The sequence below is a fragment of the Xiphophorus maculatus genome, chromosome 22, assembly GCF_002775205.1.
Source record: "Xiphophorus maculatus strain JP 163 A chromosome 22, X_maculatus-5.0-male, whole genome shotgun sequence".
Lineage (NCBI taxonomy): Eukaryota > Metazoa > Chordata > Actinopteri > Cyprinodontiformes > Poeciliidae > Xiphophorus > Xiphophorus maculatus.
In genome coordinates, this window is record NC_036464.1 from 10204702 (window position 1) to 10221034 (window position 16333).

At 37.9% G+C, this 16333-nt stretch overlaps 1 protein-coding gene across 2 annotated transcripts; it reads left to right on the top strand.

Moving 5' to 3' along the window:
- The first annotated feature begins 1235 nt into the window (after window positions 1–1235).
- zc3h6 (zinc finger CCCH-type containing 6) lies at window positions 1236–15084 on the top strand. Of its 2 annotated transcripts, none has more exons than XM_023327411.1 (12): window positions 1236–1490; window positions 4070–4295; window positions 6626–6748; window positions 6832–7066; window positions 7182–7324; window positions 7421–7549; window positions 7631–7745; window positions 8348–8457; window positions 8822–9054; window positions 9766–10124; window positions 10210–10392; window positions 11290–15084. In XM_023327411.1, the coding sequence occupies exons 1-12, from the start codon at window positions 1441–1443 to the stop codon at window positions 12804–12806; spliced, it is 3423 nt and encodes a 1140-aa protein (XP_023183179.1). In that variant the 5' UTR covers window positions 1236–1440; the 3' UTR covers window positions 12807–15084. The 2 variants fall into 2 exon arrangements, with proteins under 2 accessions (XP_023183179.1, XP_014327167.2); XM_014471681.2 differs by having other exon boundaries at window positions 1399–1733.
- Window positions 15085–16333: the final 1249 nt, after the last annotated feature.

Below are 16333 nucleotides of genomic sequence, written 5' to 3' on the forward strand. Positions count from 1 at the left end.
AATACAGCTACAGTAAATAAAAATAATTTCTACAAGTTGATATGACCATGAGTGGAACTGAAGAACATGGTTTTTTTTATTTTTGTAGAGTGAATGACTCGAATAATTTTCTACATATAAAATACCTTAAATGCAGAATTATATTCAGTTAAGCATTAAAATCCCACATATCAGTGTGTTGAATCTCTGCATAAGCAATTTTCTTTTTAATCTTAAGGTTTTTGTGACACCTGCTGGTCAATTTTGGTATTGCAAGGCATAACTTGTGGCACATAGAAACTCGCCAGTTAAATGTGAAATGAAACATAAACTTGCTGAAATACTGAAATAATAATAATAATAATAATAATAATAATAATAATAATAATAATAATAATAATAATAATAAAAAGACTTATTTTTTGTAATATTTAGTGTTCATAAAGTAGACTTATTTTATCTTGTTTTCTTATTATTATTTACTATAATTTCAATATTGTTGTTGTTGTTCTTCTTCTTCTTATTATTATTATTATTATTAGTATTATTATTATTATTATTATTATTATTATTATTATTATTATTATTATTATTATTATTATTATTATTATTATAAAAACAAGATTTAAAGGTTTCACATATATTCGGGACAATTCAGAGGTAAAATAATCTCCGTATATTTTAATCACATTATGTTATTTTATTTTCTCGATATTATGTCTCAGCGATGACACCAAAATGAAGACATGCTATTTTAAACAAACCAACACATCAAAAGTAGTTGAATGAAGCATGTAATGTTTCTTTTATTTCGAAAATCCAGTTTCCAACTGCGCTTGCATTGGTTTTCCATATAGAACTTGCCACTCACAATATGGCGGACACGTCGACGTATCTTTTTGACGGTGCAACAAAGCCAATGGTCTGTGGTCGACTTCGACACGGACAAGCGGAGACATATCTTGTTGCCAATAAGGCGATAAGTAAATAAAACATCGTTAGGAGTTTTACACATTCAATGGGGGTTTTTAAATGTATAAAACTAACAGCTAAAGCAATAAACAGCTGCGATGGAAACACTGATGGTGATTTTGCAGAGAACATGTTGAAATTGAGTGACATTTCTACAAGCCAATCAGAAAAGCCGATTTCTCTACCCGTGCCATTTTTAACCAATTGCTGAACGAGAGTTGCTGTTCCCAAGTTAGGTAGATGGGCCCCACCTATAAATGGGCGGAGGAGTCATTGTCGAGGAATGTGCAGCATAACTTAGAAGCCATTTTGTGATGATATCCCTTGTTGAGAAAGCCTGTGAGGATGCTGAAACCAGCGAACATGGTTTACATTCCTGTCTGTTTCTCCCTCCGTCTCCTCTATTTTCACCGTGGCAGCTGTCAACCGACGGGACATTAGCAAAGCGGGGTGTCGAGCTGTGCTCACAGGGTTAAAACGCCACTGAAAATGAAAGAGGAGAGTGTCTGTTTACTGTCTCTGTCGAGACATGTAACACCGTGAGTCTTTTCCAGTCTGAAATCTTCCAGCATCTCTCACAAACCAACCGTCTCCTTTGAGTGACCGTGTTATAATTCACTCTTGTTGCCGGGGGAGAAGGAGAAGCAGATCCGTTATTTTTATTATTTTTTTCTTTCTCTCTTACTCTCTCTCCAAATGGCTTCTGTGAGCCTTGTTTCCAGTCCCCCAGCCCCTGTTCTTGACAAAAACATGACAGACTCTGAGCTTGCAGGGGATGAAAGGTCGAGTAATATTCTTAATGCAATTCTTAATACGCTCATCTGTGCGATTCAGTGCTGTGAGTCTACGTGCTTGTATTGCTGTTTATTGCAGACATTTCCAAGGTTCCTCCCCCTCTAAATTTTCTTTTTGCATGTCTTTTTGGTGCATATCTGTGCAAGCGGCCTATATTTTTTTTATCATGTGCCGATGATTCATTATCATTTCCATGCGAGGTGGCAGACCTCATCGTCCTGTTGTTATGCTGCTGGGATTCATAGAGCTGTTGTTGCCATCTGCAGGGTATTATGCAAATAACTAATGACGTAAGCGCCACGCCCATCGTGCTGACACACTCCCCCTGTCGGCCACCTGGTAGAACTGGTCAAAAACGGTTCATGCAAGGTTGACGTTTGTTTCTTCAATGTCCAGGCCTTTATACTCTTACTGTTAATTCTATTTTTTTTTTGTGCAAACTTTGAATTGTTTTAAAAACTTTGAGCAAGGAACTAGCCATGTGCATATGATAAAGTCTAACGGAAAATGCTTACCTTTGGGTGCGAGTTTGTGCCAATTTAGTCTATCAAAAATGGGATGCAAAATAATTTACAATTAATTTGCAGACACTAAGTTTGACTAAAAGTTATCAGCTCAGAAGATTTATTGCAGGTTCTAGTTACTTAATTACTGAAGTATCAATGAGCTATAAAATTAAATTATTAAGAGATATGCTTATTATTTAAGTAAGAATGTCAATATTTGCTTTAGATTTAGACATGGCCCTATGAGATTGTTACAGTAGGATAACCTTGAGTGCAATACCACAATATTTACACCAAAAAATTAAAAATTACACCTAATCTGATTGGTTTCATTTGATACAGAAAGGCAACAATTATTCTTGAAATAATATATTTAATCATAGAGTTAATCTATCCTTTTGATGCAAGGAAGAGTTCATGGTATGTTGACAGCCTGGTTCTACTGACATCCCTAAATCCTGACACTTGCAGCTCTGTGCTTCACAGTCGATATGACATTCTCTTCCTTGAATGATGTTTGCAGTTTATTCCAAATATGTCCTCAGCTCTGGTGTCTGAATAATTCGGTTAATTAATTCAGTCTTCTCTGTGGCTGTAGTCTGGCCTACATGTCTTTTTTTTTCTTTTTTAAGAGAGAGAGCAAAGGTTTCCTTCTTGCTCTCCTAACCTATGAGCCAACCTTCTTCAGCTTCTTTCTGATTGTTGACATAGTTTTATATCAACTGCAGGACACGTGATGAACTTTTAGGGTTTTTGGAGACTTCTTTTAGCATCTTGCAGCTGGCTTTTAGGGAGAACGTACTTAGATGAACATACCTTGTTTTGCTGCCACTTGTTTTAAAATTTGATTTCTTTATTGAACCGTCTTTAATTCAAATCCCAGCCTCATAGGGTGCTACAATTTAGATCGCTTTTGGATCTTGCTATAATTTTCACTCAGTTCAACACTCAGGAACACACTACACTATATTTATACATTTTTTTGTAATTGGAGACGTCATTACATTTTTCCAAAGAAGTGTTAAAGGATCAAAATATTTTAGTTTGAATTGTTTGGTTATGTTACTTGTACACATTATTTTAATTTTTCTTTTAAATTAACACAAAATACCTATATAGCTAGCAAAACTTGTGCCTTTTGCTGAAAAAGATGATGTTTTTATTGTTTTTTTAGACTGTAGTCACGTGAGAGGAAACTTATCTAAATCTGAGGTTAAACATACAATATGTTGCTTTTGTCCTTCTTTCCAACCTGCATTATATTTTTAAAGCAGATGAGATGTTATGAAAATACATTAAAACCAGAAAGGAAATTGAATATGTCCCACACTGATATAAAACTGTACCCAAATAATAATAGTAATAAACATTTTTATATATTCATTCACAATTCTTTTGCTGTTAATAATTGTTCTTTAGTTTGCAGTTTTTATAACTTCTTCCTGTGAATCACAAGTTTTCACAAGTTTAATAATTCAAATATGTCAGTTTGTTATTTTTAATCAGTTAACCTCTGCAAACCTGTAGAACGTTATCCAACCTTCAATAAAGCAGCTACTGATGGGTTCATTTGAAGACAAAAATAAAACAGTCATATGCTGTCTTTGGTGCACAAAATCTTAGAGGTGAAGTAAAATTTGAAATAATTGCTCATCCAGCTGAGAGTATTTAATCGTATTTGTTAAAATATAACATTTTTATTCTGCCAAATTTGTGTATGAGAGGCTGACTATACTTATGACTTGGAAAAAATATAGATATTTCTTTTTAAAATGATACTGAGTTGTGCATTAATGTAAAATTTTCCTTCCTCTTAGGGAGGATGGTGAACTGGAAGATGGAGAAATAGATGATGAGGGAATTGAGATTGAGGAGGAGAACAAAGAGGTTGCTGAGGTAAAGGATGACAACAAGAAAGAAAAAGAGAAAGAAAAGGAGAAAAATAAAGAGAAAGAGGAAAAGGCACGAAGACACACAAGGAAAAGATACAAAAAGACCAGAGAGAAAAGGAAGTCCAAAAGGAGGAAACGTGAAAGGCAAAGAGTAAGTCAAGAAAAATCACATCTCAATACACTGTGTTCCAAATTATTATGCAAGTAATATTTTCTCAGATTTTCTTAAATAGTCAATGCAAATGATGGTCAGCATAATTTTCAAGTCATGAACTATTACAGTATAAATCAAATTTTACTGAATAAAACTCCCCATGAGAACAGTATTTCCTTCAAAAATAAAAAACTCAAAATGCACTGTTCCAAATTATTATGCACAGCAGATTTTCTAAACATTTTATGGATTATAAAGAACTGCAAACGGTCATTCTTTGAATGTGCAGCATTAAGTGGTCACATGTACCAAAATCAAAAGCTATTTCAATCAAAAACATCTTAACAGCCCGAGTTACATGTTAACATAGGAACCCTTCTTTGATATCACCTGCACAGTTCTTGATCCATTGAACTTGTGAGTTTGTGGAAAGTTTCTGCTTGAATTTCTTTGCAGGATGTCAGAATATCTTCCCAGAGCTGCTGGTTTGATATGAACTGGATTCAGATCTTATGCTTGAGGAAACTCCAAAGGTTCTCAATAGGGTTGAGGTCAGAGGAGGATGGTGACCACACCATGAGTTTCTCCCCTTTTATGCCCATAGCAGTCAATGACACAGTGGTACTCCTTGCAGCATGAGATGGTGCATTGTCATGCATGAAGATGATTTTGGAAGGTACGGCTTTTCTTTCTGAACCATGAAAGAAAAGCCGATCAGTCAGAAAGTCTTTCTGAAAGTCCATACACTTTGCTGAGGTCATTTTCACACCTTCAGGGACTCTGAAGGGGCCGACCAATGATTCTCTCCACATGATTTCAGCCCCAAAAAATGACTCCACCACCTTCTTGCTGACGTCCTTCTGTGTTGGGATGTGGTGGCCATCCACCACCAATCCACTACTGCGTCCATCAGTACCATCCAGGGTTGCACAGCTATCATCAGTGAACAAGTCTGTTTGAAAATTAATCTTCATGTACAGTGGGCCCATTGCGACCGTTTCTGCTTGTGAGCTCTGGTTAGTGGCCCAATAGTAGGTTCATGCACCGCAAGCCTCTGGAGGATCCTCCAGCTTGAGGTTCCAGAGGCACCAGCAGCTACAAATGACTGTTTGCTGCTTTGTAAGGGCATTTTAACAGCTGCTCTCTTAATCCGATGAATTTGTCTTACAGAAATCTTCCTCATTATGCCTTTATCTCTACAAACCCATCTTTGTTCTGAATCAGCCACAAATCTCTTCACAGTACGATAACGCTTCCGTTTTTGTTAAATATTTAATGTTTTCATACCTTGTCATACGGCACTACACTATCTGATGATTTTAGTCAGCAGAGAGATCCTTTCTCTTTCCCATATTGCTTGAAACCTGTGGCCTGGTTAATAATGTGGAACATCCTTCTTAAGTAGATTTCCTTTAATTGAGCTCACCAGACAAACTAATCAAGCCAGCTGAAATTAATTATAGTGTTTCAAAGAGCCCTGACACACAAAACTGTCTATAAATTTAATAGCACAACAAAAAATTTAATCTTTATGACGCTTAAATCCAATTCGCATAATAATTTGGAACACGGTGTAAATATCACCAAGAAGGTCAATTATTTCTGTAATAGTTTGTTAACCCCCCCAGAAGCCGCAGATATGCTGTTGCTTGTACACATTTTTCTGCCACAACTTTTCCTTCCACTAAACTTTACATTTTTATACCCCAATGTAACTTTATGTGAACAAAAAGCATCTTTAACTAACAGCTTTGGTGACTTACTTGTGAAGGATATCTACAGAAACACAAAATCTTACTAAGTATTTTTGGTCTAGTTTACAGTTCAAATGTACACTATAATGTACACTATAAATAAGACAAAAATAACTTACAAGTAACTTTTAAGTAACTTTTTAAGTGAATAATTCTTGACTATTGATTAAAAAGTACTAATTCCACTGGCAATTCTTTCATTTATAACATGGGAGAAATGTCTTGTCAAAAATCTGTTAGTGGAACTAGTATTTTCATTAATATTTAGGAATTATTGACTTAAAATAATCTCCTGTATCTTGCTGAAAAGTAACTTGTTAGTTTTATCATATTGCAAGTGTATTAAGATATTTGCACGAGAAACTAAACAAAATACTTAGTATGACTGTGTTGCGTGACAATTGGCAGTGAGAGATACGATCAGATATCTGTATCTAGAACTTGTTGTAGTTGATCTTTTCTAATCCTCTAAATCAAAAACAGGCACAGCTTTGCTGCAGGTGAATATTTTTGCATTAGTTGGTAGCTGGTTAATTCAGAATCCGTTTTTTTTTTTTGTCCTTTTCTCCTCAGCATCATTCCCCCTCCAGCAGTTCTAGCTCCGACAGTTATGACTCGGACTACGACCGATCAGAAAGGCCCAAAAGCAGGAAGGGCCAAGGCTACAGCCGTGACGCTGATAACCAGCCCTCTCTAGTGAGTTTATCACCACTTCTACCTGCCTCATTAGCTTTTTGAGAATTGAAAGAAGATATTGCTCTATTTGTTTCAACCAACAGCATTCAAAGGGACTCCATGGCAACTTGAAGAAGTCATCCCCGCAAAAGAGCAGCGATTTTGATAAATACAGCGACGATTACAGCGATGATAAGTATGACTACGATGAAGAAGAGGAGGATTATGAAGACGACATGTCAGAGTACCAGCAATCTAAAGATGGGAATCAGGGGAAGGGGCGCTACTCAAAGGATCAGATGAGCAGAGGAAGCTTGAGAGGGATGAAGCAACAGCAGTGTACGAACTGGTTTAAAATATGGACATGTTTTCCTTCAGAGGTTTATCACCAATTACTGAAGATTACTGAAGTTTTTCAGCTCAATATTGAGAGATTTATTTATTGTATTTTCAGTCGGACAGAGAGGAAGGGGCAGAGGGAGCGGACCAGGAAGAGGGCGAGGGATGCTCCTGAAAAACAAGAAACTGAAAGGCAAACCGTGGGGAGGACGCGGGCGTGGCAGGGGAGGAGACCAGGGAATGGAAGACATGGGACCAGTAAGTATCGAATAAACTCAGACAATTTTGTGTGAGTTTTCATTTCTATATCCCCTATAGAAATGAGGCTTGATTTTCATTTATTTTGTGCTGCAGGAGGGAAAAAGCTCCTCTGGCTTTCAGAAGAAGCGACCAATCATGAGCAAGGAGTTCATAAGTCAGCATACAGTTGAGCACAATGGTAGATACATCTGCAAGTACTTCCTTGAGGGTCGCTGCATCAAGGTTAGGAGAGGCCTGGGTGTCCAGCTTCTTATCACAGTGATCACTGGTGATACTTAAACATTGTCTTTTGTGTTTGCACAGGGGGAACAGTGCAAATTTGAACATGAGCTGGTTGTGCCTGATAAGAAAAAGGAACTCTGTAAGTTTTACCTGCAAGGATACTGCAGCAAAGGAGATCACTGCATTTACATGCACAATATCCTTCACTGAATGTTCTTATTTCTCTTTATATGCAGGGTATTCATAACCCTTGACCTTTCTTGTATTTTGCCACATTATAACTACAAACTAACTATGTTTTAAACTTCTTTGTAACTTTAATCCCTAACTTGTTTACTGTGGTTCTTGGTGTGGGTTTCTCTAATAACAAGGTCTCAAAAAATCTGTGTTAGTATTAAATTACACAAAGGTAGATTCTATTTGATAATTAGGTGACTTTTTGCAATTGATTGCACTGCACTGAATTTAGGGGAATCAGATTAAAGGGGGTTAATTGTTGAATAAGTGCATGTCCTGCTTTTCCAAATGGTTGTAAAACTATTCAGGAAACAATTTATCTTATTTAATCTATTTTACTTAATTTCCCTTTGGGATTAGTAATATACTTTTGAATTTAAATTGAATAATTACTTGCATTTATTTTCCCAATCACAATAAGATTCCAATATTGCACCAATAATATGTATTGATGTTCAGGGATTATATTGCAACAAACTAGAAAGTTTATAGTGTGAAAATGTTTTTTTTTAACGCACTGAAACTAATATCCTGATTAGGTTCCTTAACTTTTGTTTGCACATGAATACCCCTGCAAGTTCTTTCACACAGGAGCCAAATGTTATCAAGGGGAGAACTGCAAATTTTCCCATGATGCTTTGAATGATGTCACGAAAGAGCTGCTTGATAAGGTAATCTTTAATCTTGTATTAGGGGTGTCCAAAGTATGGCCCAGGAAAATGGAAAATGTTAGCTACAGCACAAAGTATTCGTCTTTTTATAACTAAGCTTTTATAAAAGTTTGAACCGTTTCTATCTAGTGACTTGTACCAAATTCTCTGAAAACATTTTGAAAACTAAATGCCCTTTTTTAGATACAGAAGATGTGCAAAACCATTTTAAAGTTTTATATCGACAATTTTATATTCCATTTTATTTTAGCCAATAATTTTTTTCCCATGTGACTAAAACTGTGGACACCCATGTTTTAGGAGCTCATTCTCCACGCTGCTAGTCTTAGATTTTAACGTTTCCTTTCTCTGATTCATGTGACAGATAATTAACACAGAAGAGGAGAATGCCCGGGAGGATGAGTTGGAGCTGGAAGATCTGAGAAAGCAGGGTATCGCCCCACTACCAAAGCCCCCTCCTGGAGTGGGGTTGCTGCCCACCCCGGGTCAGAGCAGTCCAACAGATGGGGCATCTGGTCAGGGTGGAAAGAAGATTCCCTCTCTGTTTGAAATCAAGGTTCATCCCACTGTGGACTTGGCACAAAAAATTGCTTTGAGGTAACCAAAATAATCTTAAATCAAAGTGACATAAAAGGTGACCTGTTAGGCTTCCTTAAACAGGTTAAGATAGGCCTGTGGCTGTAAAAAAAACATGTTCATTTCATTTTTTGCACAAATTCATTCCTAAATGATATGATTTTAGTCTGGTCAGTTCTGGCTATTTTGATCTTCTTTAAGAATGAGAAGTTTTAGGGCATCTTGTCACTTTAAATCCAAATAAGGTGCTGCTAGCCACCTTATTTGGCCAGCAGCACCTGGCCAAATAAGGTGGTCAGGTGTATAATTGTGTAAAGGAGTATAACTCAATGTCTATACTCCTTTACACAATTATACAACCGTACATCTTTGAAAAGTAAAAGTAGAACCTCCTGCACAACCAGCAAGAAAGCAGCAGGTGGTTTCTGGTTGACAAGTCTTTTCCAGCAGCCATTGTGCAACACAAACAGCAGTAAAACAAGTTTACCAAACATGCTGGAACTCAGCTCAGGTTGCTAGGTAACGGGCTGGGCTTTGCTGAGGTTACTAGGTGAGGGGTAGAGCCTGCTGATTTGTGACGTCATATTCAGAAGATTTTTGAAATGGGTCACTTTCCAAAAAATTACTTTTTTTTAAACAACTGGATGTACAAAAATGTACAAAATGGGAATTTTGAATAATATTTTTAAGCTACAACATTTCTTCACTGTAACAATCACCTTTGTCTTTCAGCGGCTCCAACTTCTCCCAGAATCAGGCGGATGGGTCCGAGGACACTGCCGCGGCTGCGGCTCCGGTACCAGCAGCTGAATCAGCTGTTCCTATGGGTCTCCCCACAGGGCCAACGATGCCTCAGAGTCCCCCAGGAAAGCTTCCCCCTCACGGGTTTCCAATGCAACCACCACCCCCCTCTGGCCAGCCCCCACCCTTTCATGGAGCCAGTATAAACCAGCAGATGAATATGCAGAAGCTTCCGTTCCCACCAGACGTTCAGATGCTACAGAACATGTTATCCTTCTCATCGTTTGGTCAGAACCCAGTGGATTTATTAAGCAGCTTCTTTCAAAACCAGGCCGTCGGTCAGCAGGAAGGTCAGTAATAATTCAAAACAGCAATTAAATCAATTTATTCCCCTTCATTTGTTACTAAATATATATATTGTATTCAACAATGTAGTGGAACCTGGTCAGGCCTTCATACAGAACCTTCAGCAGCTGATGGGTGCAGAGTCACAGCTGCAGTCTTTGCCACCAGCGGTGCAGAAGGCCATCTTGTTACACCTGACACAGCAGCAGCAGGAAGCCCAGAGCAAAGAGCCACAAAGAGCAGATGGACAACCTGATAAGAATGACAACAGAGGTGAGGGGATGTGTTTATTTGCTGACTGGAAGATGTACTGATGGTAAATAACATCAAATCACATCATCTTCCATTTTGACTTATTAGTTATTACAGTAATTGAAGAATATTCAGTACATTAAGACAAACCATGGTGACAAAGTGTCTTGCCAATTAAATATTCATGCCCCTTCAATGTTTTCTACATTGTGCCATGTTACAGCCTAATACTTAGCATTATTTAACTAGCATTTAATGGGGCAGGCTAACATGAACTTGCACATGACTATAAGGCTGCAACAAACAATTGTTTTAGTGAATGGTTATTCTATCTATTAATCTGACAATCGAGTAAAGAAATGGGCACATTCTGCAGATTGTTCATTTAACCATGTAAGTCGTTTTTACACAATATTTGCAATACATGAAAAACGCAAATAATCAAATAATTCAATTAAAATGTTAAAATATGAAAGTAAACATTTTATTGCCTAAAATACAATAATACACAATTTCTTTGTATAACATTTGATCATTTGTGAATTTTTATATATTTTAATATTGTACAAAATAGGCTGAAGTGATTAAGTGAAAAAATCTGCAGAATTTGCCAATTTTTTAAATCGTTAAAATAATTGATAGAATACTCAAGTACTAAAATAATTGTTAGTTGCAGCCCTACATAAAAGTATCAAAGAAAATGAGACTGAATATAAATGTTCACTTAATATTTGTGAATTGATTAATACAAAAAAAATACAACCAAGTATAATTTTTATTTCCGCTTCACATTTAAGTACTAGTTTTTGCTTGTCTGTCCCATACAATATAAAATGAATTAATGAACAAAAACAGTTGTTTTTATTGTGATGGAATGTAAAATGGCAGGTTTTTTGTTTATGACATTATTTTCTGCAGATGAAACAACAAACTGGTACTCAAGCGATGATGAGGATGGGGCCTCTTGTGTCTCCTCCATCTTGAAATCTCTGAAGAAGCAGAATGAAATGCAGCAGAGTCAGTCCAAGCCCCTCCATGTTGTGTCGGCCACCCCAGCTCTGGGCGACCCCAGGCTCATGAAGGAACGAGCCCCACCCAGTGACCCCAGGGTCAAGATCGACCCTAGACAGCGACTCCAGGATCCCAGTAAGGAGCTGGATGGAGCAGCGGATCCAAGACTCCCCAGGGATCCCAGGAAGACGAGACCCGGCGATGTTGGCCGTCAGCAGAGTCATCCTGCTCCTCAAAAGACTCCAACAGGAGAGGAGGATGAGGAGGGAGAGCGGGAACTGAAGGACAGAGCGGTTCTTATCCCTCTGGAGGCCAGCCCTGGCATGGTGCTGCGGGACCCTCGCTGTCAGCTAAAGCAGTTCAGTCACATTCGGGTCGACATTCTGCTCCAGCGCCCCGCCTTTGCTCAGACCGTGGTGTGGGCGCCGGAGGACCTCATCCCATCACTTGTCCCCAAACAGGAGCACTCCATCAACCTGCCGCTCCCCCCGCTGATTGCCGACGCTCAGATGAACAGAACCAACCAGCCTGACCATTCGATAGTCTCCAGCCCGCCGCTGTCCGACCCCAGACTAGCGGCCGCCCGTTTAAAGGAACGTTTGAGCCGGATCCCCGGCGGATCCCTGGAGACTCGATCCTCCACGGAGAGGCCTGTAGATCCGCGGCAACAGAAATCTCTGGACCCCAGAATCAAGCGGAGAGGGAGTCTGGACTCCAAGGTGCTTGGTCAGAAGGAACCCCCCTCAGCGGGAGGACTGGTGGATCCCAGACTCCAGAAGGCTGGCGCCAACTCATCTCCCCCAGCTACCCAAGGCAAGCCGGACCCTGAGAAACTGCCGCCGTATGCCCCCCGGTTGGCATCGTCTGACGGAGGGCTGGAGAGTCCCACCACGATCCTCGGGGGCATCAGCTTGTACGACCCCCGCTCTCAAACCGACCCGTCTCGCAGGGAGCTGCTCGATCCTCCTAAAAAACCAGGAATTTTGAAACAGTCATCAAAAACGGAGAACTCTCTGGCGCCATCTTTGTCACCAACCCAGCGAAGTGGCTCGTTTGAGGAGGTAAAAAGCACAGAGGTCGCCTCCCAACAGATTCTTCCTGCTACTTCCTCCAACGGAGCTCCGCCTGCCTCACCAGTCAAACCCCCAGCAGTTCATAACCTCCCCATCCCAACGCTGGCCGGGCTGATCCGGCCACAGTACGTCGATCCCAGGCAGGCTAAACAAGGAGCACAGGGGACTGCAGGACCGCAGGAAGAGACAGAAGTCAACAAGGACCAGGAGGCGAATATGGACAAGGACAAGGAAGAGGAAGAAGTTATGGAAGAAGAAGCAGAGCAGAAAGATTCAGATGAGACGGACGACAGGACACTGAAAGACGTGTTCAAGACTTTTGATCCCACTGCTTCTCCTTTCTGTCAGTAGATTCTTCAGCGTGGAAATTTAAAGCAACAAGTAAAGCTGCAGGATGTAATGCTTATAAAAATGTTTTTTTTACATATTTGTTAAAACTGTCACCATGTTGTGACAGTTTGAGACAGATAATCTGTGAAAAGATCAATCTCCTCCACTTCCTTCCTGAGCTGCTCTTTTCTGTCTGAAGAAATGCACGCCTCCAACCAAAAACAACCAATCAGAGCCAGGAGGAGGGTCTTAGTGCTGTCAATCACCGTCATGTACTCGCTGCTCAATGTGGTACTGGCGGAAAGACAACTTACTGTTACAGGAAAACCATTTATCCACCATCAATGCCTATGGTAACAAGCCTGAGAGAAGGAGGATGAGCAGCAACACACTGAGGGTGATTGACAGCACTAAAACCCTCCTCCTGGCTCTGATTGGTTGTTTCCAGTTAGCACTGGGAGTACCTGGAGATGGCAGAGGAGCTAGATTTTTTCCATAAATTATCTGACATACTGTCACGACATAGTGATAGTTTCAACAAATATGTAAAAATATATATATATTATAAAAATTACATAGTGCAGCTTTAAGTTTTGTAAAACATTATCACTTATCTTTATTTAGCAATACATGGCTCTATTTATTTCTGTAAATAATCATGTACAGGTTATCACAGCTTCACATGAAAGCAGGAGTATGGGAAAAGTTGAGGTGTTGTTTTTGATTCTCTTCATGCAGACAGACTATTTTGACTGTACTCACCACTATGACAGTATTTATTCCTTTCCACTGAGAGCTAATTATGTGTCCTTACTTTTATATTTACATTTTTTACCAGGACCAGAGATTAGCTTTTAATTTGTCAATGACTTGACCTCTTTAGAAAATCAAGAGAGTCCTTTCATCATATGCATAATGAAATTGCATTTCAGATTTATTTCCATGCTGCTACACTTTTTAAGATTTCTGTACAGTTAATGCGTTTTGCTGAAATGTTTGCACTGAGTCATTTTAGCTGAGCTAGCTATAGTTTCTTCTTTTTGCTGTTTATATCAGACATTGGGATCTCAATTTGACTTGCAGGGCCTTGCAAATGTAATTGTATCTTGTAATCATTTTGTCATGTTACAAACTTATCATTGCGATTCTATGTGGGGAAAAATGTAGATTGTTCTAAAAGTTGGAATGGTGTGTGTTTGTATTCAGCACCTATGAGCCAGGAACTCATTTCCAGTTGTTTGGTGTATGACTAACATCTTTGTGCATTTGGAGATTGAGAATGTTGCCCATTCTTCACTGTAAAGCAGTTAGACTGAATGAAGACTGTATGTTGTCATTACTTTGCTTTGAACTTTGACTGGGCCATTCTACCACATGACATAAACCTTCCCATTGTTGCTTTTAGTGCTACAACTAGCAATTATTTTTTTGTAATTGATTATTCTGATAATCAATAAATCAGAGCAAAGGATTAATCTGCAGCTAAAACAACATACTTCTAACATCAACATGTAAAAGCTCAGTCCTTTCTGAGCTTTTACATGTTGGATTATCTGATTAATATTTGGATTAATCAAGCAAAGGGGCTGAACGCAAATACATGCCACGCTTCTGAATTTGATTTTTGTTAAATGGTGTTTCATTTCTCTATCACTTTTAGAGTTATACACTGCTTTGTGTTGGTCTGTAATCCCAGTGGCTATAAGGTGACAAAATGTGTATCATTTCATGGATTACACTCACTCTTTAACCCACTGTACATGTGCCATTTTACAAAAGAAAAACACTGACCAGCTTGGAGGTAGCAGGTAAATGTTTATTTTATGTCCTAAAAATGATAAACAAAATGAAAAATGGATGAAAACATTTTTCCCTATATTTTCTGTACAGAAATATTATCTGAAAGGCATTACAAATAAATGTATATATGTAACAAATGTGGCCCTTATCGCAGTTTCTATCTCTGTTTGGCGTTTGTAGAGCACTGTATTGCTGCCTGTATTCATAAAGTGAGAATTTTATAGAATGAGGCATTTCTGTAGCAGCTTTTCTCAGTAACGTGTGCTGCTTTTTGTTTTCCTAAAAAGTGAAATGTTCCCTTTTTTATTTTCTCTCATTTTCCATTGTAAATGTGCATTTTATATTATGTGTACAGTGTGTTTTACTGAGTGCTTCATGTATAAACAGATTTTTATTCCTGTTCGTATGGTGACACCAGCTTTTTGGTTTTAACTACACATACTCATCGTTTAAGTGGTTTTATTATGAATATATTGAATAAAGGAGTGAAACAAAGTCACATTGTAGCTTTTATGTCTGTTCTTGTCCTACATGTACAGTTTGACATATTAGTTAAATTTTAATATGGGACACTTTCATTGACCTTCTTTAGTAATATATTGTAAATAAAATTTTGTGTTTATTTTACAAGCAGAAAGTACTGTTTGTGATATACAAAAACAGCAGTTTTTCTCCAAAATATTCTTTTAGATCTAGCCAAAATCTCATATGAGGCGACTGGCATTTCAAAATCTCAAAAATATGTTTATATGGCATCCAAAAGGGTTAGAACAATAAATCTTTGATAAATTTTTTTATTTACCATTTGTATTTTTAATGTGCAATATGCTATCTTTGAGCTTTCCCTCTTATCCTTTTTGCAAATAGTGTCTTATCACTTATGCTTCTTTTAACTTTATTAAAACAATAGACAATAAAGTAAATCTTGGTGTGATCAAGTATAATCATTTATTACCTTAATAGCTAACTCTTGTTATTCTTGTCATCTTTAGAAGATCCTAAATTATTCTTGGAGTCTTTATCTGAGAAATAAACAGAAATTTCATTGCTTCTTTAAATTTCAAGATCATTTTACGGGAAAGAAAAGAGTTCATCCTCTAATTGTTTTTGTTTTTTTTAAAGATTATAATTTGACCACATTACGTCTAGTTGTTTTGAAAGTACAAAGCTGTTTACTTGAAGGTAGTTCTTACATTAACCTGAGGGGCAAGACTGGGAGCTAAAGTGTGTGATGATGTTTTTCTTAAACCAAGATCATCGGTTTCTGGGTTAGTCGTCTGCTGGGCTCGATAGATTTCCAAGTTTTTCTTCCACTGGAAGCACAAGGCTGTTGCTTCTGCACCATCTGAGTTTGGTTCCGGCTGCTTCAAACCCTGGAATAACGGAAAAAAAAACAAACAAACTCAGAAGCTGAGAACCAATGAAAAAACCCCATCATGTAATAATTGCAGTTATCTAAAAGCAGTGATGAAACGTTTACAATGGAATCATAATCAAGTAAATCAAGATTCATGCCAATTAAATATTATTTACTTATTAAATTATTTACTCAATAAATGTTGGAATTTATTAGTTATAATATATCTGGATGGTTTTTTTTTAACTTATGTTAATTTTGTTGTTTCCCCTTACAGACAGTTACGGGGAAACTGTACACACAAGTATGGTTAAGATAGTGTTTTTTGTATTTTAAGTTTGTTTTTAACTCTGTCTTTTTCTTGGCTTCTGTAAAGCACTTATTGTTGAAT